This window comes from Oryza glaberrima, chromosome 2 (assembly GCF_000147395.1).
Source record: "Oryza glaberrima chromosome 2, OglaRS2, whole genome shotgun sequence".
Lineage (NCBI taxonomy): Eukaryota > Viridiplantae > Streptophyta > Magnoliopsida > Poales > Poaceae > Oryza > Oryza glaberrima.
The window spans coordinates 23,385,593-23,407,420 of record NC_068327.1 but is presented as its reverse complement, the minus strand read 5'-3'; the positions used below and the strand labels follow the sequence as shown (position 1 = coordinate 23,407,420).

Here is a 21,828-nt window from a genome sequence, read left to right as displayed (position 1 = left end):
ACCACGACACCTAGGAGGAAAAAAAAATGAAGAAAGAGGAGAGAAAAACTAGAGGTGGAAGACGACGGCTTCTCGAGTCCATAGAAAGAGGGGAGGAGAGAGAGGCGGTGGTGGGAAGCAAGAATGGCGTGCTCTCCGCGTGTGTTCCTCTCGGCGTCGGCTACTCCTCCTCCTCCATCTGCTGCTGCTTCCTCTTCGTCTCCGTTCCTCTCCACGGGGCATGTGTCCTCGGCTCCGTCCACGTCCAGGCAAGCGTTTCTTTCATATGGTGTCCCCATTGATCCGCGCTTGCCTTCTTGCTCGTGTTCTTGGCCACCCATTTCTATCTCTTTTTTTTTTCCGATGCATAATTCATGGTTCGAAGGTAAAGGTGCTCCGTGATGTTACGTTCGTTTGTCCAGTAAGTTGGGGAGATTGTTGTGGTGGTTAGTACACAAGAAAATCATTCGCTGTCAGTTGTTGGTTTGTTCCAACTGCTCTGCAATTCGAGTGAATTTAGCATCAGCTGTTCCACATATTGATGATATTTGGTACGACTAGTTTAGAACTTTTCATTGTGATGAATTTGGTGGCCATCGTCGCTGGCTCACTTCACTGGATCAGCCCTCATTTTCCCAAAAAAAAAGAAGAAGAAAATAAGAGAGATAATGTCTGGCACTACCCACAATTACTTTTGGTAGCAGAAGAATACTACTCGTTTTTCTAGAGTGTTAAACAATTCACCTTCACCTTTTGGGATGGGAGTGATCAAACTACTATTGGAATTACTATTATGTGCCAACGGCTATTTCTTTGCTTCAGTTTATCATCTGTAGTATTTCCACCGAGTTAACTGATGCCCAAATATATGTTTTTTCCTTGCTTAGATGGACTGTCCAATACAAGCAGCCAGGACATACATTCTATCGAAGGACCCATGTGCAAAGCTTCTTGGCTTTTGCTAGCACAGATGTATGATTCAGGCTTTCTGTGTAGATCATTTCATTTTTGGGGGTTCAAAAGTACTTTTGGTTTGGTAGGTCTACAGAATGTAAAATTACAAAATTTATTGAATATGGTATTGGTAACTTCAAGTGTTTTTGTAGGAGCATGATATTTAGTAGTGGATCTTGAGCAGGTGCTGTATCCCTCAAGAATTTCTGCAGAAAGAGATTCATTATTTTTAGCTATAGAGTAGATATTATTTTGCCTCTAAAAATGGATTCAATACTTCTTTTGAAACTAATATACAATGTTCTTTTGCTTTAGTCAAAACTTTGTCATTATCGTTTGGTATCTAAGACACTGAGTTCAAATGAATCAGGCATCAGAAGGCAAAAGAAGTTCAGGTGATAATGTGGTAATGGTTGATCCACTGGAAGCTAAGCGCTTAGCAGCTCAACAAATGCAACAAATTCAGGCCAGAGAAAAGCTGAAGGTGCAGTATTTGATATTTGTCATGTACTTCCACAGTTCCCACCAGACCTGTCTCCTCTAAAGTTCAAAATATTCTTGTTTTTTTCTAAACCAAAATTAATAACAACACCCCCAGTTTTATAAACACTTCTCAGCAAATTTCTTTCTTAGAGCTGGAAGCAGTGATTGACTTTTCCCTAGTCATATAAGGCTCTTAGCCTTTTTACTGACTTGTGCTGCCCTATCTACTTTTTGCTGGACCAGATCTTTATCTGCTACTGTTTATTGATCAAAATGTGGCAGTGTGTTCTGTGTTGCATAATTCAGTTATCCTAAACTAATTATTGAGGAAGCTTTAACTGTGATGATGTTCATGTGGACGAAAGTTGCTTTTGAAATCTGCAAGGTTTCTTTGCTCAAATTTATTTTCGATTATTCAGTTGCTTGTCATGGCATTCCATGACCATGCATAAAAGCTATCATGGCTAGTCTGTAAAATCCTTATCAGGGAGAAAATAAGTACTGCACCTAAAAACACATCTATGTAAACCAGAAATAGTTTCCTCAGTCATTACCGTAGATTACTCCATGTTTCCTACTGGAGAACTCGCCTGTTTGTATTCCTCTCTGATTAAAATCAAAATGCTCTATGTTGGTGCTAATGCTTTATGAACATCCTTTCAACATTATGCCATATCATAGTTGCCTGTTACGCAGAGACGTCGTCGAGCAGAAGCTATTAATGGTGCATTGGCAATGATAGGACTGACTGTAGGATTGGTACTGGAAGGTCAGACAGGAAAGGGTATCTTGGCACAGGTATTTCATCTGAATATAAAGAAGGCATACCATCTTAGTAATCAGAGCCCACAACGAATAGCTATGATACTGTAAAAAATATACCATTGTTAGCTATCTACCATAAAGTACAGCACATTTATAATCATCTGCACTTTCATTCCTGCAGCTGGCTGGATATCTCACGGCTTTGTCTAGTTTATTCGGGCAATAGCAGATCATCATGATTCATGAGTTCCTTTTTTTGCTTTTAACTTCCTCAACCAGGAAAGCTTTTGTCTGAATCTCATTTGCTGGATCCAACCAATTTGTTTATGGTTAATCCTGTCCATATTTGCAATGACATGCAGATTTGCAGGTTAGTGATCCAATTAATTGTATTGATCTGGCGCCTGTCCTGAAAATTCATACACGGTGTATCAAGTTAAAACATTGTATTCCCCCGCAAAAAAAAAAAAGTCAATGCTTTGTATTCATATTCTTTTCCATGTACTCAACAGCTTATTATGACAGTGTAAAGCAACTGAAGAGTAGTTCAATTGATCATTCATACTCCCTCCGTTTCACAATGTAAGACTTTCTAGCATTGTCCACATTCATATAGATGCTAAAGAATCTAGACATTAATATATATATAGATTCATTAGTATCTATATGAATATGGGCAATGCTAGAAAGTCTTACATTGTGAAACGGAGGAAGTATATGACAAGATATAAATCACAAGCTTTTTCTTTATTTTCTTTTTTTTTTCTGTTCTTTTGTATCTAAACCTTCGAGCTTGGAATGGAGAAATGGCTTTGAATGCCCTAAAAAAGAATAAGTGGCTTTGAATCGGAGCTGGAAGGTTATGTTTATTTGCTATGAAGTCTGGGAGAAGTAGTGAAAGTTGTAATAATGTTGCTCGAAGTCGACACTATAATTTTGGCAGCTCAAGCATAAATTTGGCTTCTCTTGTCACTGATTCGGCATGGATTTTGGTATTGTGGATGTAAAGTTTTGTTTATCCTCTAGTTGGCTTTGATCGGTTGGTAAGCTGTAAAAAATAAAAAGAAGAAACAACAAAAATAAATATATGAGTAAAACTTTTATATATTTATTATTAGCTATTTGAAAGCTAATGTTGGAAAGTGGAGTACAATAAGAAAAATAAAACTAACTCTAAAGTCCAGTTTTGAAATTTAAATTTTGGCTGAAGATGATAGCTAACCAACGAGCGATGAAAACCGCTATACTCCTATTATATTTTTCACACACATGTCATAGTCTATGTTGTTTTCCCACTGAATAGCCGCAACACCTCTCTCTCCTTACCCATTTCTTCCTCATCATCTTATTTTGGCTTCCTAATATCTATCTTCTATGATGGTTCAGGTTTTTTATGACATCCTACAAGCGCGAACTCTACTTAACCCCGACCGCACAAGGCGATGGCGCGACGCCCGAGCGAACACAGCGCTTGACGTCCTCGTTTTGCCCTGGCCTCGTCGCCATGCTACACCACCACTTCATCCCTTCTCGAGCACCGGAGAACTGCATTAAGTATGTACTCCAAACATCCAACAGTATAAGCATTTTTAGTTGTTTAGTTAAAAGTTGGAGAAGAAAAGACTTTAATGCTCCTCATTTAATAAGAGATTATCGTGGGTAGATTGAGATCATGTACGATTTGGAAGTCATACATATTTTTGATTTGGTGGTCCATATTTTGCTGCTAAAAGATGTATAAAATAATATGGTTTGCTATAGCCTATAGTATAAATCCCGATAGGTTGAGGTGAACGAGATTGGGGATAAGATAGAAAGAAAATTAAATAAGGTTGGAGTGGGATTAGAGATAAGATATAAAGAAATTTAAATAAGAAATAATTGATGTGATAATTATTAGGCCCCGCCTTTTTTTATATTTATATCAAGATAAAGACTTTATTCATTAGCACGTTTTTCAAACTGCTAAACGATGTATTTTGTACAAAAATTTTTATATAGAAGTTGAGATAAATCTTTCTTTAAGTTTATAGTAATTAAAACTTAATTAATCATGTGTTAATATTTTTAAAATAAGAAACGAACATAAAAATTCTTATATTCTTAGATAAAATTTAGACAAAATTCAAATGCTTGGGGGATAATGGTTTACGGCTGGTTCGGGGACCCACCGAGCAGGGGAACCCGTTGTAATCCAAAGAGAGAAAAATTTTAACTCGAATCCCGTAAATGCCCCTGTCCCCAATCCGTCAACCCCCTCCGCCTGATATTACACTCCCCCCTGCACCTCCGCCCCTCCTCTTCCGCTCGCTCGACGGCTCGAGCTTAAAACCCTAGAGCCGCTCCTCCTCCTCCTCGCCTACCCCGAAACCCAAATCCCCCCCAAGGCGGACGCGCCCGCAAAGGCAAGTACTCTCCAGATCCCCCGCTGCTTCTGCTTTTGCGCCCCCCTTTTCCGGTCGGAAACGCGAGGAATTTCCGGATTTACTTCCTCTTTTTTTTTTTGTGTGTGTGTGAGTGTGTTCTTCTACTTTTGGTTTGGTAGAGATTGGTGGTGGTGCTTGTTGCTTTCGTCAGCGTGGTGGGAGTGATTTGTGTTGAATACCTGCAGGGTCGAGCGCGCTCATGGCTCGCGTGTACGTGGGGAACCTGGATCCGCGCGTGACGGCGCGGGAGATCGAGGACGAGTTCCGCGTGTTTGGGGTTCTGAGGAGGTGTGAGATTCTGCTGACTCTGAGCTAAGAATCACTATATATATATATTTTTTACTCCCTGTGTTGCGTATACTTGTTTAATGTGCCTGCTTGTTCGTTTGACTTGCTTAGCCACTTGTATGGATGTTAGTCAAGCGTGTGATTTTGAAATTGGAATGCTGCAGCTTTACAATTTAAGTTTTAAATGGTGGGTATTAGCTCTCAAATTAGTAATGATAGCAGGGGATGATTGTCTTGTACTGTGCTTTTATTGGGGTAAAATTAGTTCATTGACATATGTGAGGTGGAGAGCTCGGTGCAATGCAAGTTTGCTGGATATAATTAATTCCTTTTTATATAAACAAGTAATCTGCCTTACTTGGTCACTTATTGTTGGGCACCTAAGTGCTCTGTTCTACTGGTGGGATTGGGAAAATATATCTAATTTGAGTATTAGGATCGGTCTGGTTTGTATGTCATGCCTCATATTGTGGGATGCAACGTATATGCTAGAAAGTATCAGGTGAACTTGAAGAGTAATTGAGTTTGCAGTGAACAATAAGATATGAAGAGGCAGATCAAGTAAAGTTATGATGTTTAACAATGTGACGCAGCGTTAACTGTGAAGTATATGCAATAAAGTCATGTTATCTCTTGGTCTGTCAGTGTACGCCTGAATTCCTTTCTTAATAGACTGGCGATATCTCAATATTCTGAATTTCTTGTCTGCTGGTCTAAAGAGTTTATCACTTACTCATTAGTTGAACCACTCAGTGGCATGTTTGTATCTGCATGCCAAAGGGTTATGTTGAAGGCTGTTGATGTTCACATGGAGTAGTCACGGTTTGTATGCCATAGGTTTTTCTTTGTGTGTGTGTGTGTGTGTGTGTATTAGTTTCTTTATTGCTGATTTCTGTCACAACATTAAAGATGATTTTGTATCGACAACCATGGAAGAGATATTTAGGTTGTTACTCAATACTAAGAATGGTAATGAATTCATAGTCTATATGGAGCAGTAATGATTTCTTAATTATGTCTGCAAATGAGATTATCTGATTCTTCCACTTTCAACTGAGTTGTTTCTTCTATGCAGTGTATGGGTTGCTAGAAAACCACCAGGTTTTGCCTTTATTGACTTTGATGACCGCAGGGATGCAGAAGATGCAATTCGTGATTTAGATGGTAATAAGCGTAGATATTTGTCTTTGTAGTTCATACAAGATAGTTTCATGTTATGCACTTCTCTAATGAGTTATCTATTTCAACTTCTGGCATTACATAGTTTTGCCATTAAAATGGCTATTACATTATTTCTTTAGTCAAGTGAGTCCCCATCAATTTTTATCTTGGTTATAGTATAAATAACTCTGTCTGAATCATGATTCAAGCAACTTATAAATTTAATTTGGATAAACAATAGACACTGAATTTATAGATAAAATATGTTTTGTCCAAACATATAGTTTTAGCTTACCATCATGAATGCATCTTGCTATCTCCTGTAAACTGTTCGGTCTTAGAAGGATGTTTTGAAAATAATAGACAGGGGCAAATCCATAGTTTCATAAATTCTGAATCTCAATTCCTGTTCACTAGTAGAATTCTAAATTGAACCTTTACATGATATCAACTAAGAGGTCCGTCTTTTAACCTAACCGGGCCTTGTTATTTATTTCTAGAGTGGTGATATTAGTAAATCGAGGTCAAAATTTGACACTCTACATTTATATTGATCTGATATATTGTGATATACATATATTGTTGCAAGCACATTAGGCCCATGTTGTTCCAAGTTAAGAAACTTGATAGATATTGGTACATGCCTACTTTCTTTTTTCTCTGTGACTTCAGTTGTGCATGTAGCTTTGTACATTAAAATTGTGATATCATCATATGATTTGTTACTTGACCAAGATATTCTTTTACCCTTTCAATTGATGTGTTGTATTTTTCCAACCTACTTCTATGCTTTAGCTATTACTTAACATATTATTATAGGGTTACTCACAAATTTAAACAGTCCATGAATTCCGCTTACAATCATCCTGCTGATATGTGATGTGCTTATAGGCAAGAATGGATGGAGGGTTGAGCTGTCAACCAAAGCTGGTAGTGGCCGTGGCCGAGATCGTTCCGGTGGTTCTGACATGAAGTGCTATGAATGTGGCGAACCTGGTCATTTTGCACGTGAATGCCGCTTACGGATTGGTTCTGGAGGCCTTGGCAGTGGAAGACGCCGCAGCCGCAGCCGTAGCCGGAGTCCAAGGTACCGCGGTCGTAGTCGCAGCCGCAGCCCAAGATACCGGAGGAGCCCAAGCTATGGTAGAAGGTAATGTAAAGTTATTGTCTTCAAACAGGCTCTGTAGATATGAGTAATGACAAAATGATATCTTGGCATCCCTAGATTCTTTCTTGTTGGCCAGCCAAATCGTTGTTACATTTGCAGTTTTATATACCAACTTATATAGCTGCGCTACCCCATATTCAAGTATTGTGAAAATGGAGAAACTAAAAGGTGTGCTTACATAAGAAGCTTGAAGTACAAGATATATAAGTATTCCAATAAACCTGAAACTTTCTCCCTCACTAAAATATTTGCTCAATGGCACTGATCAGCTTTGTCCGCACTTACATTTGGGTTCAATTTCAAATTCAGGGCTATGTTACTAAGATGCATATACTGTTACCATGATCACTAATAACTATTAAGATAACTAGTGTTTATTTTTTTTAGTTTGTTATTTGTTACTGCATTATAGCATATTGTGGATTGATCATACAGATAAGATGACAGTAGATTAAGGCAAACATGGTAACAACTCGGTTGAAGGATTTTGTAGTTGAGATTGTCTCATATTTTACTTGAAGCGGAATATCATGCTACTGTTGTTGTGTTGCCACATACATGCCCTTAAGCAACTATTTTCTTTGATAACCGCAAGTTTGTTTGTTTTTAAAACCTTTCTTTGTTTTAGGAGTTACAGCCCACGGGATCGTTCTCCAAAGAGGCGCAGCTACAGCAGGTCGCCACCACCAGCTCGTGCACGAAGCTACAGCCGATCACCTCCACCTCCTCGTGAGCGAAGCTACAGCAGATCACCAGCACAGCCGGCCAACCGCGAGGAGTCCCCCTACGCAAATAACGCGTAACCCGCCTAGTTCCAATTTGCTGGAAATGTTAGGGGGGCTCGGTGTGTTTTTGTAAGCGCTTGTGTTATGGAGTCTTGAAAAGCTATAGGGATTGAGTATGTTCTTCGGAAGCATTTGTGTACCCTTCGGGAAAAACCCCGCCGCTGCTGATACAATTGTTGAAGCAGGAGCCTAGCGTTTTGGTCGACTGTATGACTTTGAGACCCCATGTAGTCCGTAAGACTAAGTTTTGTACCATTAGATTTTTCACATTGCTGGAATATTTGTGCTAAATACTAGTATTATTAATTAATGTCTTTTGTAGGTGCTGCTCTTTTTGCTTGTTGCGGATGCCGTAATATCAGAGGATTACACATGCTTCTGGATGTCTCCACTGCATCTGGATGCGCTGTGGTCACCGTGCTGCGCCACTTTCCAGGTTCACAGCTCTTCTGGAGCAGCTCACATATACTCCTACAACATTCACTGTATCATGCATCGCGTCACCATTGCCATGATCACATGCGCTACATGTGTACCACCCCCACACCCGGCACGGGCACACCGATACGGCGCTTCACATGGCTTTGTGCCAAAGCGGTGTACGCTAGTACCGAGGTCACATGGTTGCACTACGCGGCTGCAGCCATCAAACTTCCATGGCATCTGCAACAAAAAAGGCTTCAATGATTCCAACCCTTTTTACGTGGTTCAGTACATGTCCGTGTCCCCCAATACGGAAGTTGTTGCACGGTTTCACCTCACAGGTAAATAAAAGACGTAACAGAAGCTAGCACGAACGGAAAGCTGTGTAAAGGGTGCTTTGAATATGTACCACTAGGTCGGCACGACGCCGTCCCAGCGCCGGTGGTGGACGCCGCCGCGGCCGCCCATGTCGCTCTCACCGGAGAGCACGAAGATGCGCGATGGCGGCGGAGCATGAGGCATTCGGTGTGACCAGCAGGGAGGACTGCAGGTGGGGAAAATCGCACCTCCATACCCAGCAGAAGAACAAACCACAAACACACCCAAAAACAGAATTTGTCTTATTCATATTCAATTTTCAAAAATACCAAGGACCTAAACAAAAAGTCACAAAGACACAGAATACAGAACGGATAGACCGATCTGAAATAACAGAAGAAACAATTAGATCAAAACAAAAAATGGCAGCATGGCACGCGGCAGTCAACGCACCAGCCAACCGGAAACAACCGTCACAATGACCGGCATCCAAACCCCAAATACATGAACTAATTACGTAATCAACCGGTATAATTAAGCAGGCAACCGGCGCACCGGCAACGCATAAGCATGCAAATTAGGCCGAGGAGCACAGAACAGTAAAAGGAGACGTGTAAAACAGTCAGATAGCCAAAAAAAAAAACCAAAATCAGGAGAAAAACTGTGAGGTTAGGGGAGTTATTGGTTGATGATTACACTCGTATAATAGAGTAGTATGATGCTCGAACCTCCTGGTTGATGGAGATATGAGTACTGCAGTTCGTTCTTGCACATTTTTCTTTACCATTTTTCGGCAAGCTTCTAGTAGCAAGTAGGAGGAGTACTAGCCTTTCCAAAAGTAGAATGGACAGTTACATTAACGCCCTTGAACTTGAAGCACTGAACCATGGTCACGGTTGCAAAAACAGCTACTCCCATGGTAATGTACAAGCCTTGGTTAGGCAGAAGAGGAGTAGTAGGAGTACAAGGAGTACAATAGAATACTACGTCCATGGATGAAAAACTGCTGTACATATTATTCATGTCACACGGGGCCATGCGTCGCACACACGCACGCATGCACGCGCGCACGGGGCGCGCCAAAATTACGACGGCGCACGTCGCCGACTCGCCGTACCGTGCGTACGTCCTTCCTCAGAACGACGGCACGACGCCGTCCGACGCGGCGAGGGCGGAGAACGCCGGCGAGCATGGCGCCTCGTCGTCGTCGTCGGCGTCGGCGGTGCGCTTGGCGAACCGGCCCTTGATGCGCGGCCGCGTCTCGGCGTACGCCTTGCGGGACGCGTACCGGATGGTCTTGTCGAACCGCCGGTTCTTGCGCTTCTCCCTGTACCGCATCAGCCGCGCCTCCCTCTCCTTCCCCTTGCTCGCCACCACCACCACCATGGGCGGCGCCGCCGCGCCCGCCGACAGCGCGTCCGGTACGATCGCGACCTCCGACGACGACAACTGCGTAACGCGTAGGAAACCATGTCATAACGCCGCGCCATGAGCATCGACGAGAGCTAGCTGTGTGGTAGTGAGGCTTACGCTGTGGGCCATGGAGTGTTCGGGGTAGAAAAGGCTGCCGGCGGTGAGGTCCAGCTCGGGCGGCGCGACCGGTACCCCGATGGCCTTGATTCCGTCCATGGACCGGGCGAAGTCCAGGTCGACGCCGAGATACGCGCCGGTGTCGGCGAAGAACGCGTCGGCGGCTGCGGCGCTATCCTCGTGGCTATTGTCGTCGGGCTCGGGGAGAAGCCACGACGCCGCCTCGGCCTCGTTGCTCCGGTCATCGTCCGCATCCTCCTCCCGCGCCGCGGCGGCATCCGCGGCGGCCTGGGAGAAGGGGAAGGGCTGCGGCGCGTCGGCGAGCGGGCCGAAGAAGGGCGCGACGGGGAGGCGCTCGTGCCTGCGCGCGAGCGGGTTCGCCGAGTGGATGTCGGCGTCGCAGGCGGCGCACAGCGCCGCGGCGTCCGCCCGGCACGTGACGGCGGCGGGCGCGTGCTCGCACACCTCGCACAGCCACACCCGCGCGTGGCGCGACCCGGCGCCGTGCGCCCGCGCGTCGCACCGGGCGCACAGGAACGCCCCGTCCGCGCGGCAGTAGAGCCGCGCCGCCTCCGCGCCGCACGAGTCGCACGCCCGCGTCCCCAGCCCCCACGACGACGAGGAGGAGTACCCCGCCGCCACCGCTCCTCCCACTCCCACCACCATCGCCTTGTCCTCCGCCGCCTCCATCTCTTCTTGAGTTCTTCCTCCCTTTCGCTTTGCCGCTCGGCGCGTGGTGCGTTTCACTCGCTCGCAGCTCGGTTTCTCGCGGAGTTTGGCTGTGTGTTTTGGGCGTTGGGCACGGGGGATTCGACTATTCGCGGGGGGTTTTGAGGGGGTCCGTGGCACGTGGAGGGACTCCCGGCCACGAGACGCGCGCGCGTGTGGTCCGACCGACCGTCCGACCCGCGCGGTCACTCTCCCTCCCCCCGTCGGCTCGCGTCTCGCGCGTACTCTCGCTCACATTGCCCGGTGTTTAGCCGAGCAGCGGAGAGCTGACGGCTCCGCATTGGCCGAGCCGGCAAATCGCCGTGGCAGCAGCAGAGGGTCGCCATCTCGCGCTGCTTGCAAAACGGCACTGCCAGTACTACTGCATTTTCAGCGCTTATCCGAGTATACCTTTACGCTCTTGCATTCGGGGAAACTATTCTAATCCCTCAAGGGGATGTTCCCTCGTTTGCTCAAAAAACATCTAAACGGTTATGAAAAATTCTGGAAAAATTTGACAACATTCATACAACACATATATACAACTTCACAAAATCTTAAGTCCAAACTCAACTCACACGTCGAGATATAAAAAAGACAAATTCAGCGTATGAATAGTAGCGTACTATTTATATCTAAATTTATCTTTTTTTTCTCGATGTGTAGATCGAATTTGAACATGAATTTTGGTGGACTAGTAGGTATCATTATACTCTATATTGTCAATTTTTTTCAGATTTTTTCACAACTATTTATATCGAATTTGGAAGAAAAAGATATATGAGGGGATATCCCCTCGAGGTATTAGAATCCACTCCCTTGCATTCGTTTTGATCGCGATGTGTATGAGACCCATAGTTTAACCAACGGTTTTTAGGCGGCACGGAACCGGATCAAATCACTTGCTACGCAACATGGCCACCATGAACCCATCTCTCTGCTTTTCCTGCTACTACTAGCACAGAAGCACGCAAAAAAGCCAAGAAAGAAAAAGACTCTGTACGTCGCGATGGGCACGAGCTCTCTAGGACTGTAGTACATCTAGCCAGATGCCGTTCACACTTGCGCGTCCTTTTCCTCTGCGGGAAGAGAAGGAAAAAAAAAAAAAGAAAGGAGAGCGGTGGTTGCGCCACCATTGTCGCGACGCGCGCGCCTGCGACGCACGGGGACAACGGGGACAGAGGGCGGGGCCCACCCGTCCGACTGTCACCGTCGCCTCTCGCGCCAGGTGTCGCGCGCCGGTTGGCTGGTGCGCTCCCGGCTTATCGCTTTGCGGATGAGGTGATGCCATGTCAGCGGCCACGGCCAAGCCGAGGCCACCGTGGGTAGGGGGGAGTGGGGACGCGGCAAATCTCGTGCGAGATCTGGGTCCTTCACGTAGGGCTTGGTGCGTGCTGGACGCTAGACACTTGCGGCGGCAGCACTGTGCTGGGCTGCTGCCTGCTGCTGGTGGCCAGTTGGCACCGCACACCAAGGGGCAAGGCTAATGGACATGTGTTTGCGTCTCCCTTCCGTATTAAAATAAACATACTAGTATAAAATGTGACGTATTTAAGTGCTAAAATATAAAAGCTTAATATGAAATGTGGTGTATTCAAATGCTATGAATAGACATGTGTTACATTAGACTCGTTTATTTTAAAATGGAAGGTATACGTAGACATGCTAGGCATGTTTGGATTGAGGTTAATTTTTGCCCTACCAAGTTTTTTGTTTGCAACTTCAATAGTAACACATATAGATGTTTGGTTTGCAATCAATTTGTATCCACGCTAGTAAAAACACTATACTATCAATTTGTTAGTGCCAAAAGTTACCAAGGGGCTGTTTGGTTCTATACCTTACCAAATCATCGGTAGTACCAAATTCTTGGCATATTTTGGTACTACCAATTTGTTGGTAGGGTAGAGATTTATTACACATGTTTGGATTGCTATCAATATGGTGCCAAATATTGATGATATAAAGAAGAAGGTTTTAGATTAGTGACAAACTGATCATAGGTATCACCAACAATTTGGCTTCAATCCAAACCCATACTATTACTATTTAAGGATATCAATAAATTGGTAGGGCATATTTTGGCATCAATCCAAAATGGCCCCAAGATTTTAGCACTACCAAAATATTGATAGGGCAAAATTAGTAACAATCCAAACAAACCCGTCTGCAACTTGCGTAGAGTGTATATGGAGTACTGTTATACTTGTGCCACTTGTAATTAGACTTTGGTGTGCGTTTTGGAATATAGGGTCGCTACTTGTTTGGGGTCTATACGAATTGGTGAGTTCAGCATTTCCGGCACTTGAAGTGACTATGATCTAATCCACTGCAACCAAGTCCTCGGTAGGATTTGGTCGTCAATGGCATCTTGTGTGAGAGGTTGAGCTTTTGAAGCAACCTAGTGTGTGTGAGGAGGAAGCCTAGCCACTTAAAAGGCATAAACAACAAAATACATGTCAATAATGAAATACTGGGGAAAAGAGAGTTTTTCCCCCTCATATTACTCAATGGCTACAAAACTTGTAATCTCGCCCTGTACATTGTAAATTGTTAATATATTTGTTATAGGAGTCTTTCCTACAGTATTTTTCCCTAAAAATTACTGGGAAATCTACCAAACGAGCCTCAATGACAAATACGGCAAGTATTATTGAAGTTTAACACTTTTATTAGGATTAAAGTAAACATTTTGTGAGGCTCATGGATTTTATTTAAGTGTCAGTTTCTTAAGCATGCACCCAGGGGCACACACTTGGTGGTGTCCGCATGTGTCTTTTCCGTATAATCGAAAAGGTCATATTAATGAAGTTTGGCTCTTTTATATGGGCTGTTGGACAATTGGCTACATTTTATTGTTCTATAATACACTATCTTATTCAACATTTTTAAGAAATATCCTAAAGGGAATGTTTACATGAAGGCCACAAATTGCCACACCCAAATGTTAGGCGTGTCATAGTTTACTGGGTTAGTTAGTTGGGAGCGTATCCTATGCACACAGGCCCTCACGTGTACACACCGTGTACACCAACTAAAAATTATCACAAAAAATTCTAGGAAAATTCATACATATACTTTCAATAGTATTACATCTACGTGCAAAGTCGCATCTTCAAATTTATTCTACATAGAGAATAACAAAAAAGATAAAATTCTGACAAAATTGCAACCTTAAAACTGTCAGATTTTTTGTTTTTTTTGTTACGGCTAAAATATAATGAATTTGACGTTAAGATTTTAACCCTAGGTGTAATACAATTTAAAGTATGTGTATGATTTTTTCTAGATTTTTTGGTGACATTTTTTAGTTGGTGTGCACGTGTGTACACGTGAGGGACTATGTGCATAGGATATGTTGCCTAGTTAGTTACTACTTATATTTGGTTGGTTGTTGTTGCGATCGTGGAGAGTCACACTTTGTTAATTCACACATTCGGATCACATGTGTACTCAATTTCTAGGCAAACATTATTAAACCTGTACTACAGTTAATAAGGTGTCTACCTCACTTTGTATGGCATCGTCTTACTTCTGGCAAAGTTAGGCGTCAGCCTAATTGGCTTGGAGTAGCCTTGCATGCATCTCAACAGTCAAGAGTCTGCTTCTCAACTGAGCTCACATATCTATGATCCCCACGATTATTGCAGTCTCAAAACACAAAGATTACATGTGCCCATGAAACACCAACCGAGGTCTACCTCTATTTTAGCAAACTGATTGATCACATGTACAAGAAGTTGGCAAAAGGGAATCCAAAGCATTTCACAGCTGCTGGACGCTTGGCACTCATTTCTTCAATTTAATAATTTCCATGCAGAACCTGGGGGGCAAAGCAAAAGGTAAAAAACCTGAACATTTCTCCATGATTATACGTGGGATTCTTCTCAGCATCCTCTTCTCAGCATCCCAAAATCGAAACCAATTTTGTGGTGCTTGGCACACACGGTTTGGGACTTCTTTGAGCCACAAGGTTGAGGCTTAATTCAGAGCTGCCCACAGTTTCTCCGTTTCGGTTTATTCAGCGGCCATCCCAAAAAGGAACGGTTTCAGTTCATCACACACTACTCGACAGCCGACAGTCACTCTCGGAGAAGAAAGGCCGTGAACATGTTGGATAGTACTACTTCGACTAATTGACCATTTGCTGCTGCCATGAGAGGAAGACAAATCAAACGGACAGAGTGTGACAAGTGACTCTAAAGATAACAGAATTCTAAGTACTAGCTTTGCTACTGTATTTGGGCAATATGGAAAGGGATATTCCACATCGTTTTCGGCCTCGAGAGGGAAATGCGGCCGTTTCCGGTAGAAAATCCGGATAAGATTACACCGCAGCTTGCAGATCGCAACGGGAGAGAGAGGAGAGGAGAAGAGGAGAGAACCCCTGCACGCAAGTGCGGAGGAGGACGAGGAGAATGGCGTCTCTATCGGATCGCCGACGCCGACGCGTCGACGTTGGACAGCCAAGTGAGAAAGTTTAAGATCTTAAAAAGCAGTTGGTTGGTTTACGAGAATTTAAAAAAACTGGAAGAATTAACTTCTGGATTTTAACTTATTTTGTGGATTTTGTAATTACAACTTTTTAAAAAATTAGATGAAGAGCTAGACTGTTTGAGAGAGTTTGATTCTCAAAGAAGCTACGGCTACGACTGCCTGTAACTCCCAAAACAAGTCCTCATCTCGACCTGAAGCCATGGACCGCGAGGCTGAGCCTAGTATGGAGATTGGGTCCGGCCCAACTTAGAAAGGTTAGCCCAATCGGTGATTGGGCCTCGTATTGTGTAGCGGAGGATAGTGTTTGGGCCTTTGGGCGGGGCCCAGCAGATGCTCCTCCAAAGGTTCGGCCACTCTCCGTCCGTCTTCCTCGTCGGCACGCTGCACAGTACGCGCGCTGCTCCTAAACCCAAACCCTAAAGCCGCCGATTCCTCTCCTCTCCTCTCCACACCAGCTCGATCGCGATCGGGGTCATGGCCGCCGCCACCGCGGCGCCGTCGATCGACGAGGCCAAGGCGAAGAGCGTTCTCCGCCAGGTGTCCGATCCCGCCTTCTTGTTGTTTGTTCACGGCGGATTACTCCCCCTTTTGGCGATTTTGTTTGAGCATTTATTTTTGGGGGGGACGTTAGAGCTTTTGATTTGGTTTGGTTGTCGCAGGTGGAGTTCTACTTCAGCGACAGCAACCTCCCGCGCGATAAGTTCCTGAGGGAGACGGTCGAGCAGCGCGAAGATGGATGTAATGATCTCTCACGCAGTACATTTCCACGCGGATTGCTTTTCTCCGGCGCGATGATTGAGTGCTGAACTTAGCGTCTTTTTTTTTCTCATTTTGTTGGAAATGTGCAGTTGTAAGCTTGGCTTTGATATGCTCTTTCGCGCGGATGAAGTCGCACCTGGGGCTGGACGCCGCCGTGAAGCCCGAAACTGTGCCAGAGGAGACAGTGCTCGCAGTAGCAGAGGTGCTACGTCGTTCCCAGATGCTTCGTATCTCGGAGGATGGTGATTCCTCTCTTTCCTCTTAATTCCATTTATTCGTGATTCACTAGCAACGGAGCACATATTGCTGGCAATTAAATTTCAAAAGGAGTTGGTAAATACCAGTGAAACATGTGAAGTGTACATTTATAGATAACGATGTAAAGTGTACATATACTCTGCTTTGTGACCTGCTATTCAATGTTGTCAATAAACTTTTGTTTTCGTTCTTTAGTAATGATAAATATGCCATATTCTCAAATACAGTGTTAGTTTGGGAACTAGAGCTGGTCTACTTTTATGAGTTAAGTTTCTCTAGTAAATTGGTTTCTTTTTTATCATTGCTGATTTGCTGTATTTATCAAATGCAGGAAAAATGGTTGGTCGAACTAGTGAGCTGTTGAAGGCAGATGAAATCATCGAGCAAGTGGACTCAAGGACAGTTGCTGCGTCACCATTGCCTTACAATGTAAAGCTGGAAGATGTCCAATCTTTCTTCGCGCAATACGCAAAGGTGTGTCCAAGTACTGAACACTTATAGTGCACAATAAGCTTGCAGTTTGAAATGAAATTGAAATATAATGCAAAGAGAAAAGGTGGCATGGCTAGGATGCATAAATTCAAATGAAATTGAAATGTAATGCAAAGAGAAAAGGTGGCATGGCTAAGATGCATAAATTCGATTCGAAGTTCAACAGAACAAAGGGAGTTTTTTCTCGTGAACCTTTTTCATAATTAGGATTTTGAGTATCATGAACATAATTACCAGTTATGCATGCTGGCTATCTGGAGCTTTTCCAGTGTTATGATTACTACATGTGCAATACTATACTGCAAATATCAATGAATTAACATTTTCTTGGTGTACTTGTGTCTGAAATTGTAGGTAAATAGTGTCAGGCTACCACGCCATATCGCAAACAAAAAACACTTCTGTGGCACTGCCTTAGTTGAATTTTCAGAAGAGGAGGAAGCGAAAAGTGTTTTGGAGAATAATTTGTTCTTTACAGGGGCAAATCTGGAAATAAAACCAAAGTAAGCCACTAACATATCCTTTTTGCATGATAATCATACATGTGGAATGTGCAGATAAAATGCTTGCTTTAGTACTATCCCCATAAATTTCTATGTTAATTCCAATATATTCCCCTCTAGCTGTACTGCCATACCAGTAAGTTGTTAGCCAATCATCAAACCTCATTTCATTGCCAACATTGCTTTCTTTTCTATTAAGTGCAATTTGAATGAGATGTGTGGAACAAGCTGCATTAATTTTGTACTTTTTTTGTTTAGTTTGGTGTCAGGTCATGCAAGCATTTCCCTCTGGCAAGTTCCTTGTCTTGCATGTTGACCTCTTTTAGTGATACATGTATTAATGATGCCTTTTATATATTTGCGTTCATTCTGTTGCTGTATGTGACATTATGTAACTTATAATTCCTTGCCTGAATCATGAAGGAAGGAATTTGATGCTGAAACAGAATCTAAAAAAGAAGCATATGAAAAGGCACATCCTAAGAAGGACGAGCAGAATGAAGGGTGACATTTTTACAGGCTGTCTGGTTAATTACTTTTCCTTCCTTTAGAGTTCAAATCAAGACCATTTTCCTGGAAATTGTGTTGCAGCTATCCTAAAGGCCTAATTGTGGCCTTCAAATTGAAGAGAATCACGGTTGATGGTGGGGTGCAACAAAACAGTGCAGACAATGATACTGCCACTGAAGAAGAAACTCCAAAGTCCATGAAGAAAACATCAACTGGGGAATCTGAAGAGAGGACTACTGCGAACAGTGATACGGAGGAACAGAAGTCATCAGACGACATGACTGAAGCGAAAGAAGTGAATGCTGGGGAAGCTACAGAATCTGGTGACAAGTGCACAGTTGATGCCTTGCTAGAAAGTGAAAAGAAGGGTGATAATGAAACATCGAGCAAGGATGACAGAGGCCTCTCTGGCAAAGCGAATAGTCCAATCTCAAGGGAAGATCTAAAAGAAGCGTTCAAAAAATTTGGAACAGTTCGGGTATTTTAATCCAAACCACTTTCTAGCTTTAGTTTTTCTTGGTATAAACACCAGTAACAGTTCTGTTTAACATTATGGAATGAAAATTATGAAACATATAGCATTCTTCTAGATTCAAATATGGCCCATAGAGAGCTCAAATTTTAACTCATGGGTCGTATACTCGTATGGCATTATCTTTGTACTCTCATTTGTCCTTCAAGATCTGGTGGGATATTAAGCATGACGAGTTGTAAATACTAAGATCAATTAACTATGGAATGGGAAATGCCTGAAAATGTTGTTGATACATACCATAAAATCGTGGTAATAGACTAATTAGCTAGTCCTAATTGTAAATTCATATTTGTAAAAGTTTATTTATGGTCCTTGGAGGAGCACAGTTATGAGGTAGTGGTATGACATAATGTTAATTATCTATATCTTTGGTACCTGGCATGGCTGTGGTGGTGAACTGTTCGTATTGTATGTCACTATGTCACAAATTCACATGACACTTTTTAATTCCCTTTTTTTTACTTTCATTGCACATGTTTTTCTTCCTGAAGTATGTGGACTTCAGTATCGGGGATGATTCGGGATACCTTCGTTTCGAGGATTCCAAGGCAGCTGAAAAAGCCCGTATGTCTGCTGTATTAGCTGATGAAGGTGGCTTGATAGTTAAAGACCACATTGTTACCTTGGAGCCAGTGACTGGTAATTGACAATTTGACATATGTTTATTATAGTTTTTTTTAATACCATATCTGCTTGCGTCGTATCATGATTAATAAATGCAGAACATCCATTCTAGAAAATTTTTAGTTCCATTTAATGATACTTTGGTGGAATCGACTCCTATTATTGTTTGACACTGTAAATTAATTCCTCAAATCTGGATGCAATTAAATTGGTTTATGGGGTCTTACTTTTTTTGTTTTTGCAGGTGAAGCTGAGAAGGATTATTGGAATACCATACGCAGCATTCAAGGGAAATACAAGGACAATAGGAGTTACAAAGGAAGGTATTCAATGAATTAACAGTTTAAATTTATTTGTTTACTAGAAAAAATGCCCGTGCGTTACAACGGGTGAAGGCTATTTTAATCTTGTTATTATTCATTGTGAAATTCACTGTGAGAATTCGCTTGGATATATATTTTTCTAGAAAATCATGTTAAGTTAGCATGTGAGTTTTTTTAAAGAGATTTCTTATAGACTCTTATATTTCCAAAAGCGAATGAACTTAAAATCCGACTCAAATACGGATCTATATTTCCAAAAGCGAACGAATTTAAAAACCGATTCATATATAGATTACGTACAAAAGTACTGGCAAAAACATCTTCAATTTTTATAATAGTAGAGATATCCTGTTTGGTACTACCTCCGTTTCAGGTTATAAGACTTTCTAGCATTATCCACATTCATATAGATGTTAATGAATATAGGCGCATATATTGTCTAGATTCATTAACATATATACGAATATTGGCAATGCTAGAAAGTCTTATAATATGAAACGGAGGAAGTACTACCGTACAATATTATCTCTGGAAGTAATTGCAGACAATGATCAGGAAAGGTACACTACAGCATTCAGTAATTTTGCGGCAAATTATACCAAAAAAACTTTTTGTCTGCCTTTTGAGAATGTTATATGACTTTTTCGTTTGCAATTTTTGAGCTAGATAACCTGCGCTAATTGCAATTTACTTTCACATTGCAGTATTGTGGTTACCACAAATACTCCTTAATTCCTTGTATATATATGTTGAATAGATACTTCCTTGCACGAAAATTAATCATCTCGTATGCCCATGTTAATGGTTTAATGTTCTCTGCAGAATATAATGTGTCTTTGCCCCTGTCATATATACGTTATTGCTTTTTTTCTAGGACTGGAAAGAGCTACAGAGGAGGAAAGCAGTTCAATGGGAAGCGAGGCCGACATTCTGATTCATCTGAAAAGGGTGCGAATAAAACACAGAAGGTCGAAGCTGCTGCTTAGGCTAACTTTAACGTCTTCACTCTACCGAGAAGTAACATGCTACGCTATCGGTGGTCTTGTATATTTATATCAGAGACCATTTATTACCATATTTTGTGACTGTTATTCTCCCTTTTTATGCTAACCTTGTTCCAAGGTATACTTCCGTAATGATTAGCCTTTAGTAACCGCTTTGCCGTTTATTTTTGAATGGCTTTGGAGGATATAACCTTGTATAGCTCCAAACATGCAAACCCGGAGCTGTTTCTTGCAGCGGAGCAGAGCAGGTGTCCTGACAATATTCAGATATCTTCACCGTCCTGGATTGATTACAAAACGATTATTTCACCATTCTAAGTTACACAAAAAAAGGTTTAGAAATATGGCTGATTTCACCGTTCTGGGATTTATACTTTGGGGCCTCAGCTCATTATCACGAGCATTCTCTCGTGTAAGGTTTGCTTTTAGGCTTTTATCTTCCAGGGAAGATGAACCACGGGAAATTTTTAGGACCTTCAAAAAAAAAAGTAGTACTCTGGATACATAATGACCTTTTAAGGTATAATACCTTGGAAATTATTGTTACTAAGAACTGCCAAAGCAGTGGAAGGTCTCCAAAGCTGGATGGTATGTTGACACCAAGATTATTGTGGCTAAGGTCCACATAAGTGGAGAAATTGAACATTTTGCCACTACTTTTAGTGAGGTTTCGAAGCTTTCCCATATTGAGTGGTATACCGTCATGGGGATTGGTGTAACCAATGTTCAAGTCCCGTAACTGCTGAAGACTTCAGAACTACTCCCTCCGTCCCAAAAAAAGATAAACTCTGGGTTTCTGTGTCCAACGTTAGACTGTTCGTCTTATATAATTTTTTTTATAATTAGTATTTTCATTGTTGTTAGATGATAACACATGATTAATACTTTATGCGTGACTTGTCTTTTTAATTTTTTTTATAATTTTTTTAAATAAGACGGACGATCAAACGTTGGACACGGAAACCCATGTTTTTTTTTTTTTAGGAACGGAAGGAGTAGTTGGTATATGACCTTCAAAGCTGTTCTTTGCCAGAGATAACAGTGACATGAAAGATAGCCAATAGAGGATGGTATTGGCCCAGCGAAGTTATTCTGTTGGAGATCAAGGAATTCTAGATAGTTCAGCTTTCCAATCAATTCTTCAATTCTACCAGTAAGATTGTTTATACTTAGCTGCACATCAGCGAGGCCACGAAAGTTTCCTATACTCGGAGGAACTACTCCGGCGAGGTGGTTTCCATCCGACCATAGCTGTTCAAGACTAATATCCGCCTCTAGCTGATCATGATTTAGGCGGAGCATTCTCAGATTGGTACAATTTCCGAATGCACGCAC

At 42.3% G+C, this 21,828-nt stretch overlaps 4 protein-coding genes across 6 annotated transcripts; 3 read left to right on the top strand and 1 right to left on the bottom strand.

Moving 5' to 3' along the window:
• Positions 1-11: 11 nt before the first annotated feature.
• On the top strand, positions 12-2,739 carry LOC127763498 (uncharacterized). 2 transcript variants are annotated; one of them, XM_052288224.1, is made up of 5 exons: positions 35-248; positions 867-951; positions 1,304-1,417; positions 2,113-2,214; positions 2,363-2,739. In XM_052288224.1, exons 1-5 carry the CDS (start codon positions 124-126, stop codon positions 2,405-2,407), a joined length of 471 nt encoding a protein of 156 aa, XP_052144184.1. In that variant the 5' UTR covers positions 35-123; the 3' UTR covers positions 2,408-2,739. The 2 variants fall into 2 exon arrangements, with proteins under 2 accessions (XP_052144183.1, XP_052144184.1); XM_052288223.1 differs by lacking the exon at positions 867-951 and having other exon boundaries at positions 12-248.
• Positions 2,740-4,432: 1,693 nt separating this feature from the next.
• On the top strand, positions 4,433-8,330 carry LOC127762189 (serine/arginine-rich splicing factor RSZ23). Of its 2 annotated transcripts, none has more exons than XM_052286594.1 (5): positions 4,433-4,586; positions 4,793-4,895; positions 5,971-6,059; positions 6,948-7,206; positions 7,862-8,330. In XM_052286594.1, the coding sequence occupies exons 2-5, from the start codon at positions 4,807-4,809 to the stop codon at positions 8,025-8,027; spliced, it is 603 nt and encodes a 200-aa protein (XP_052142554.1). In that variant the 5' UTR covers positions 4,433-4,586; positions 4,793-4,806; the 3' UTR covers positions 8,028-8,330. The 2 variants fall into 2 exon arrangements, with proteins under 2 accessions (XP_052142554.1, XP_052142553.1); XM_052286593.1 differs by having other exon boundaries at positions 7,853-8,330.
• A 1,249-nt stretch (positions 8,331-9,579) lies between these two features.
• LOC127762188 (zinc finger protein HD1-like) lies at positions 9,580-11,304 on the bottom strand. The gene is made up of 2 exons (XM_052286592.1): positions 10,281-11,304; positions 9,580-10,199 (listed from the first exon to the last, which is right to left on the bottom strand). The coding sequence occupies exons 1-2, from the start codon at positions 10,968-10,970 to the stop codon at positions 9,885-9,887; spliced, it is 1,005 nt and encodes a 334-aa protein (XP_052142552.1). The 5' UTR covers positions 10,971-11,304; the 3' UTR covers positions 9,580-9,884.
• A 4,545-nt stretch (positions 11,305-15,849) lies between these two features.
• On the top strand, positions 15,850-20,586 carry LOC127764483 (la protein 1-like). Its single transcript, XM_052289367.1, has 10 exons — positions 15,850-16,022; positions 16,145-16,223; positions 16,334-16,486; positions 16,834-16,976; positions 17,349-17,497; positions 17,921-18,001; positions 18,089-18,485; positions 19,034-19,181; positions 19,411-19,489; positions 20,364-20,586. Exons 1-10 carry the CDS (start codon positions 15,960-15,962, stop codon positions 20,473-20,475), a joined length of 1,404 nt encoding a protein of 467 aa, XP_052145327.1. The 5' UTR covers positions 15,850-15,959; the 3' UTR covers positions 20,476-20,586.
• Positions 20,587-21,828: the final 1,242 nt, after the last annotated feature.

Coding starts and splice junctions, on each gene's coding strand:
- LOC127763498 (XM_052288223.1), top strand. CDS start 27: ATGAAGAAAGAGGAGAGAAAAACTAGAGGTGGAAGACGACGGCTTCTC. Junction 249..1,303: donor TCGGCTCCGTCCACGTCCAG/GCAAGCGTTTCT, acceptor CAAATGAATCAG/GCATCAGAAGGCAAAAGAAG. Junction 2,215..2,362: donor GAAAGGGTATCTTGGCACAG/GTATTTCATCTG, acceptor TCATTCCTGCAG/CTGGCTGGATATCTCACGGC.
- LOC127762188 (XM_052286592.1), bottom strand. CDS start 10,970: ATGGAGGCGGCGGAGGACAAGGCGATGGTGGTGGGAGTGGGAGGAGCG. Junction 10,200..10,280: donor AACACTCCATGGCCCACAGC/GTAAGCCTCACT, acceptor CGCGTTACGCAG/TTGTCGTCGTCGGAGGTCGC.
- LOC127764483 (XM_052289367.1), top strand. CDS start 15,960: ATGGCCGCCGCCACCGCGGCGCCGTCGATCGACGAGGCCAAGGCGAAG. Junction 16,023..16,144: donor CGAAGAGCGTTCTCCGCCAG/GTGTCCGATCCC, acceptor TGGTTGTCGCAG/GTGGAGTTCTACTTCAGCGA. Junction 19,490..20,363: donor AATAGGAGTTACAAAGGAAG/GTATTCAATGAA, acceptor CTTTTTTTCTAG/GACTGGAAAGAGCTACAGAG.
- LOC127762189 (XM_052286593.1), top strand. CDS start 4,807: ATGGCTCGCGTGTACGTGGGGAACCTGGATCCGCGCGTGACGGCGCGG. Junction 4,896..5,970: donor GTGTTTGGGGTTCTGAGGAG/GTGTGAGATTCT, acceptor TCTTCTATGCAG/TGTATGGGTTGCTAGAAAAC. Junction 6,060..6,947: donor TGCAATTCGTGATTTAGATG/GTAATAAGCGTA, acceptor ATGTGCTTATAG/GCAAGAATGGATGGAGGGTT.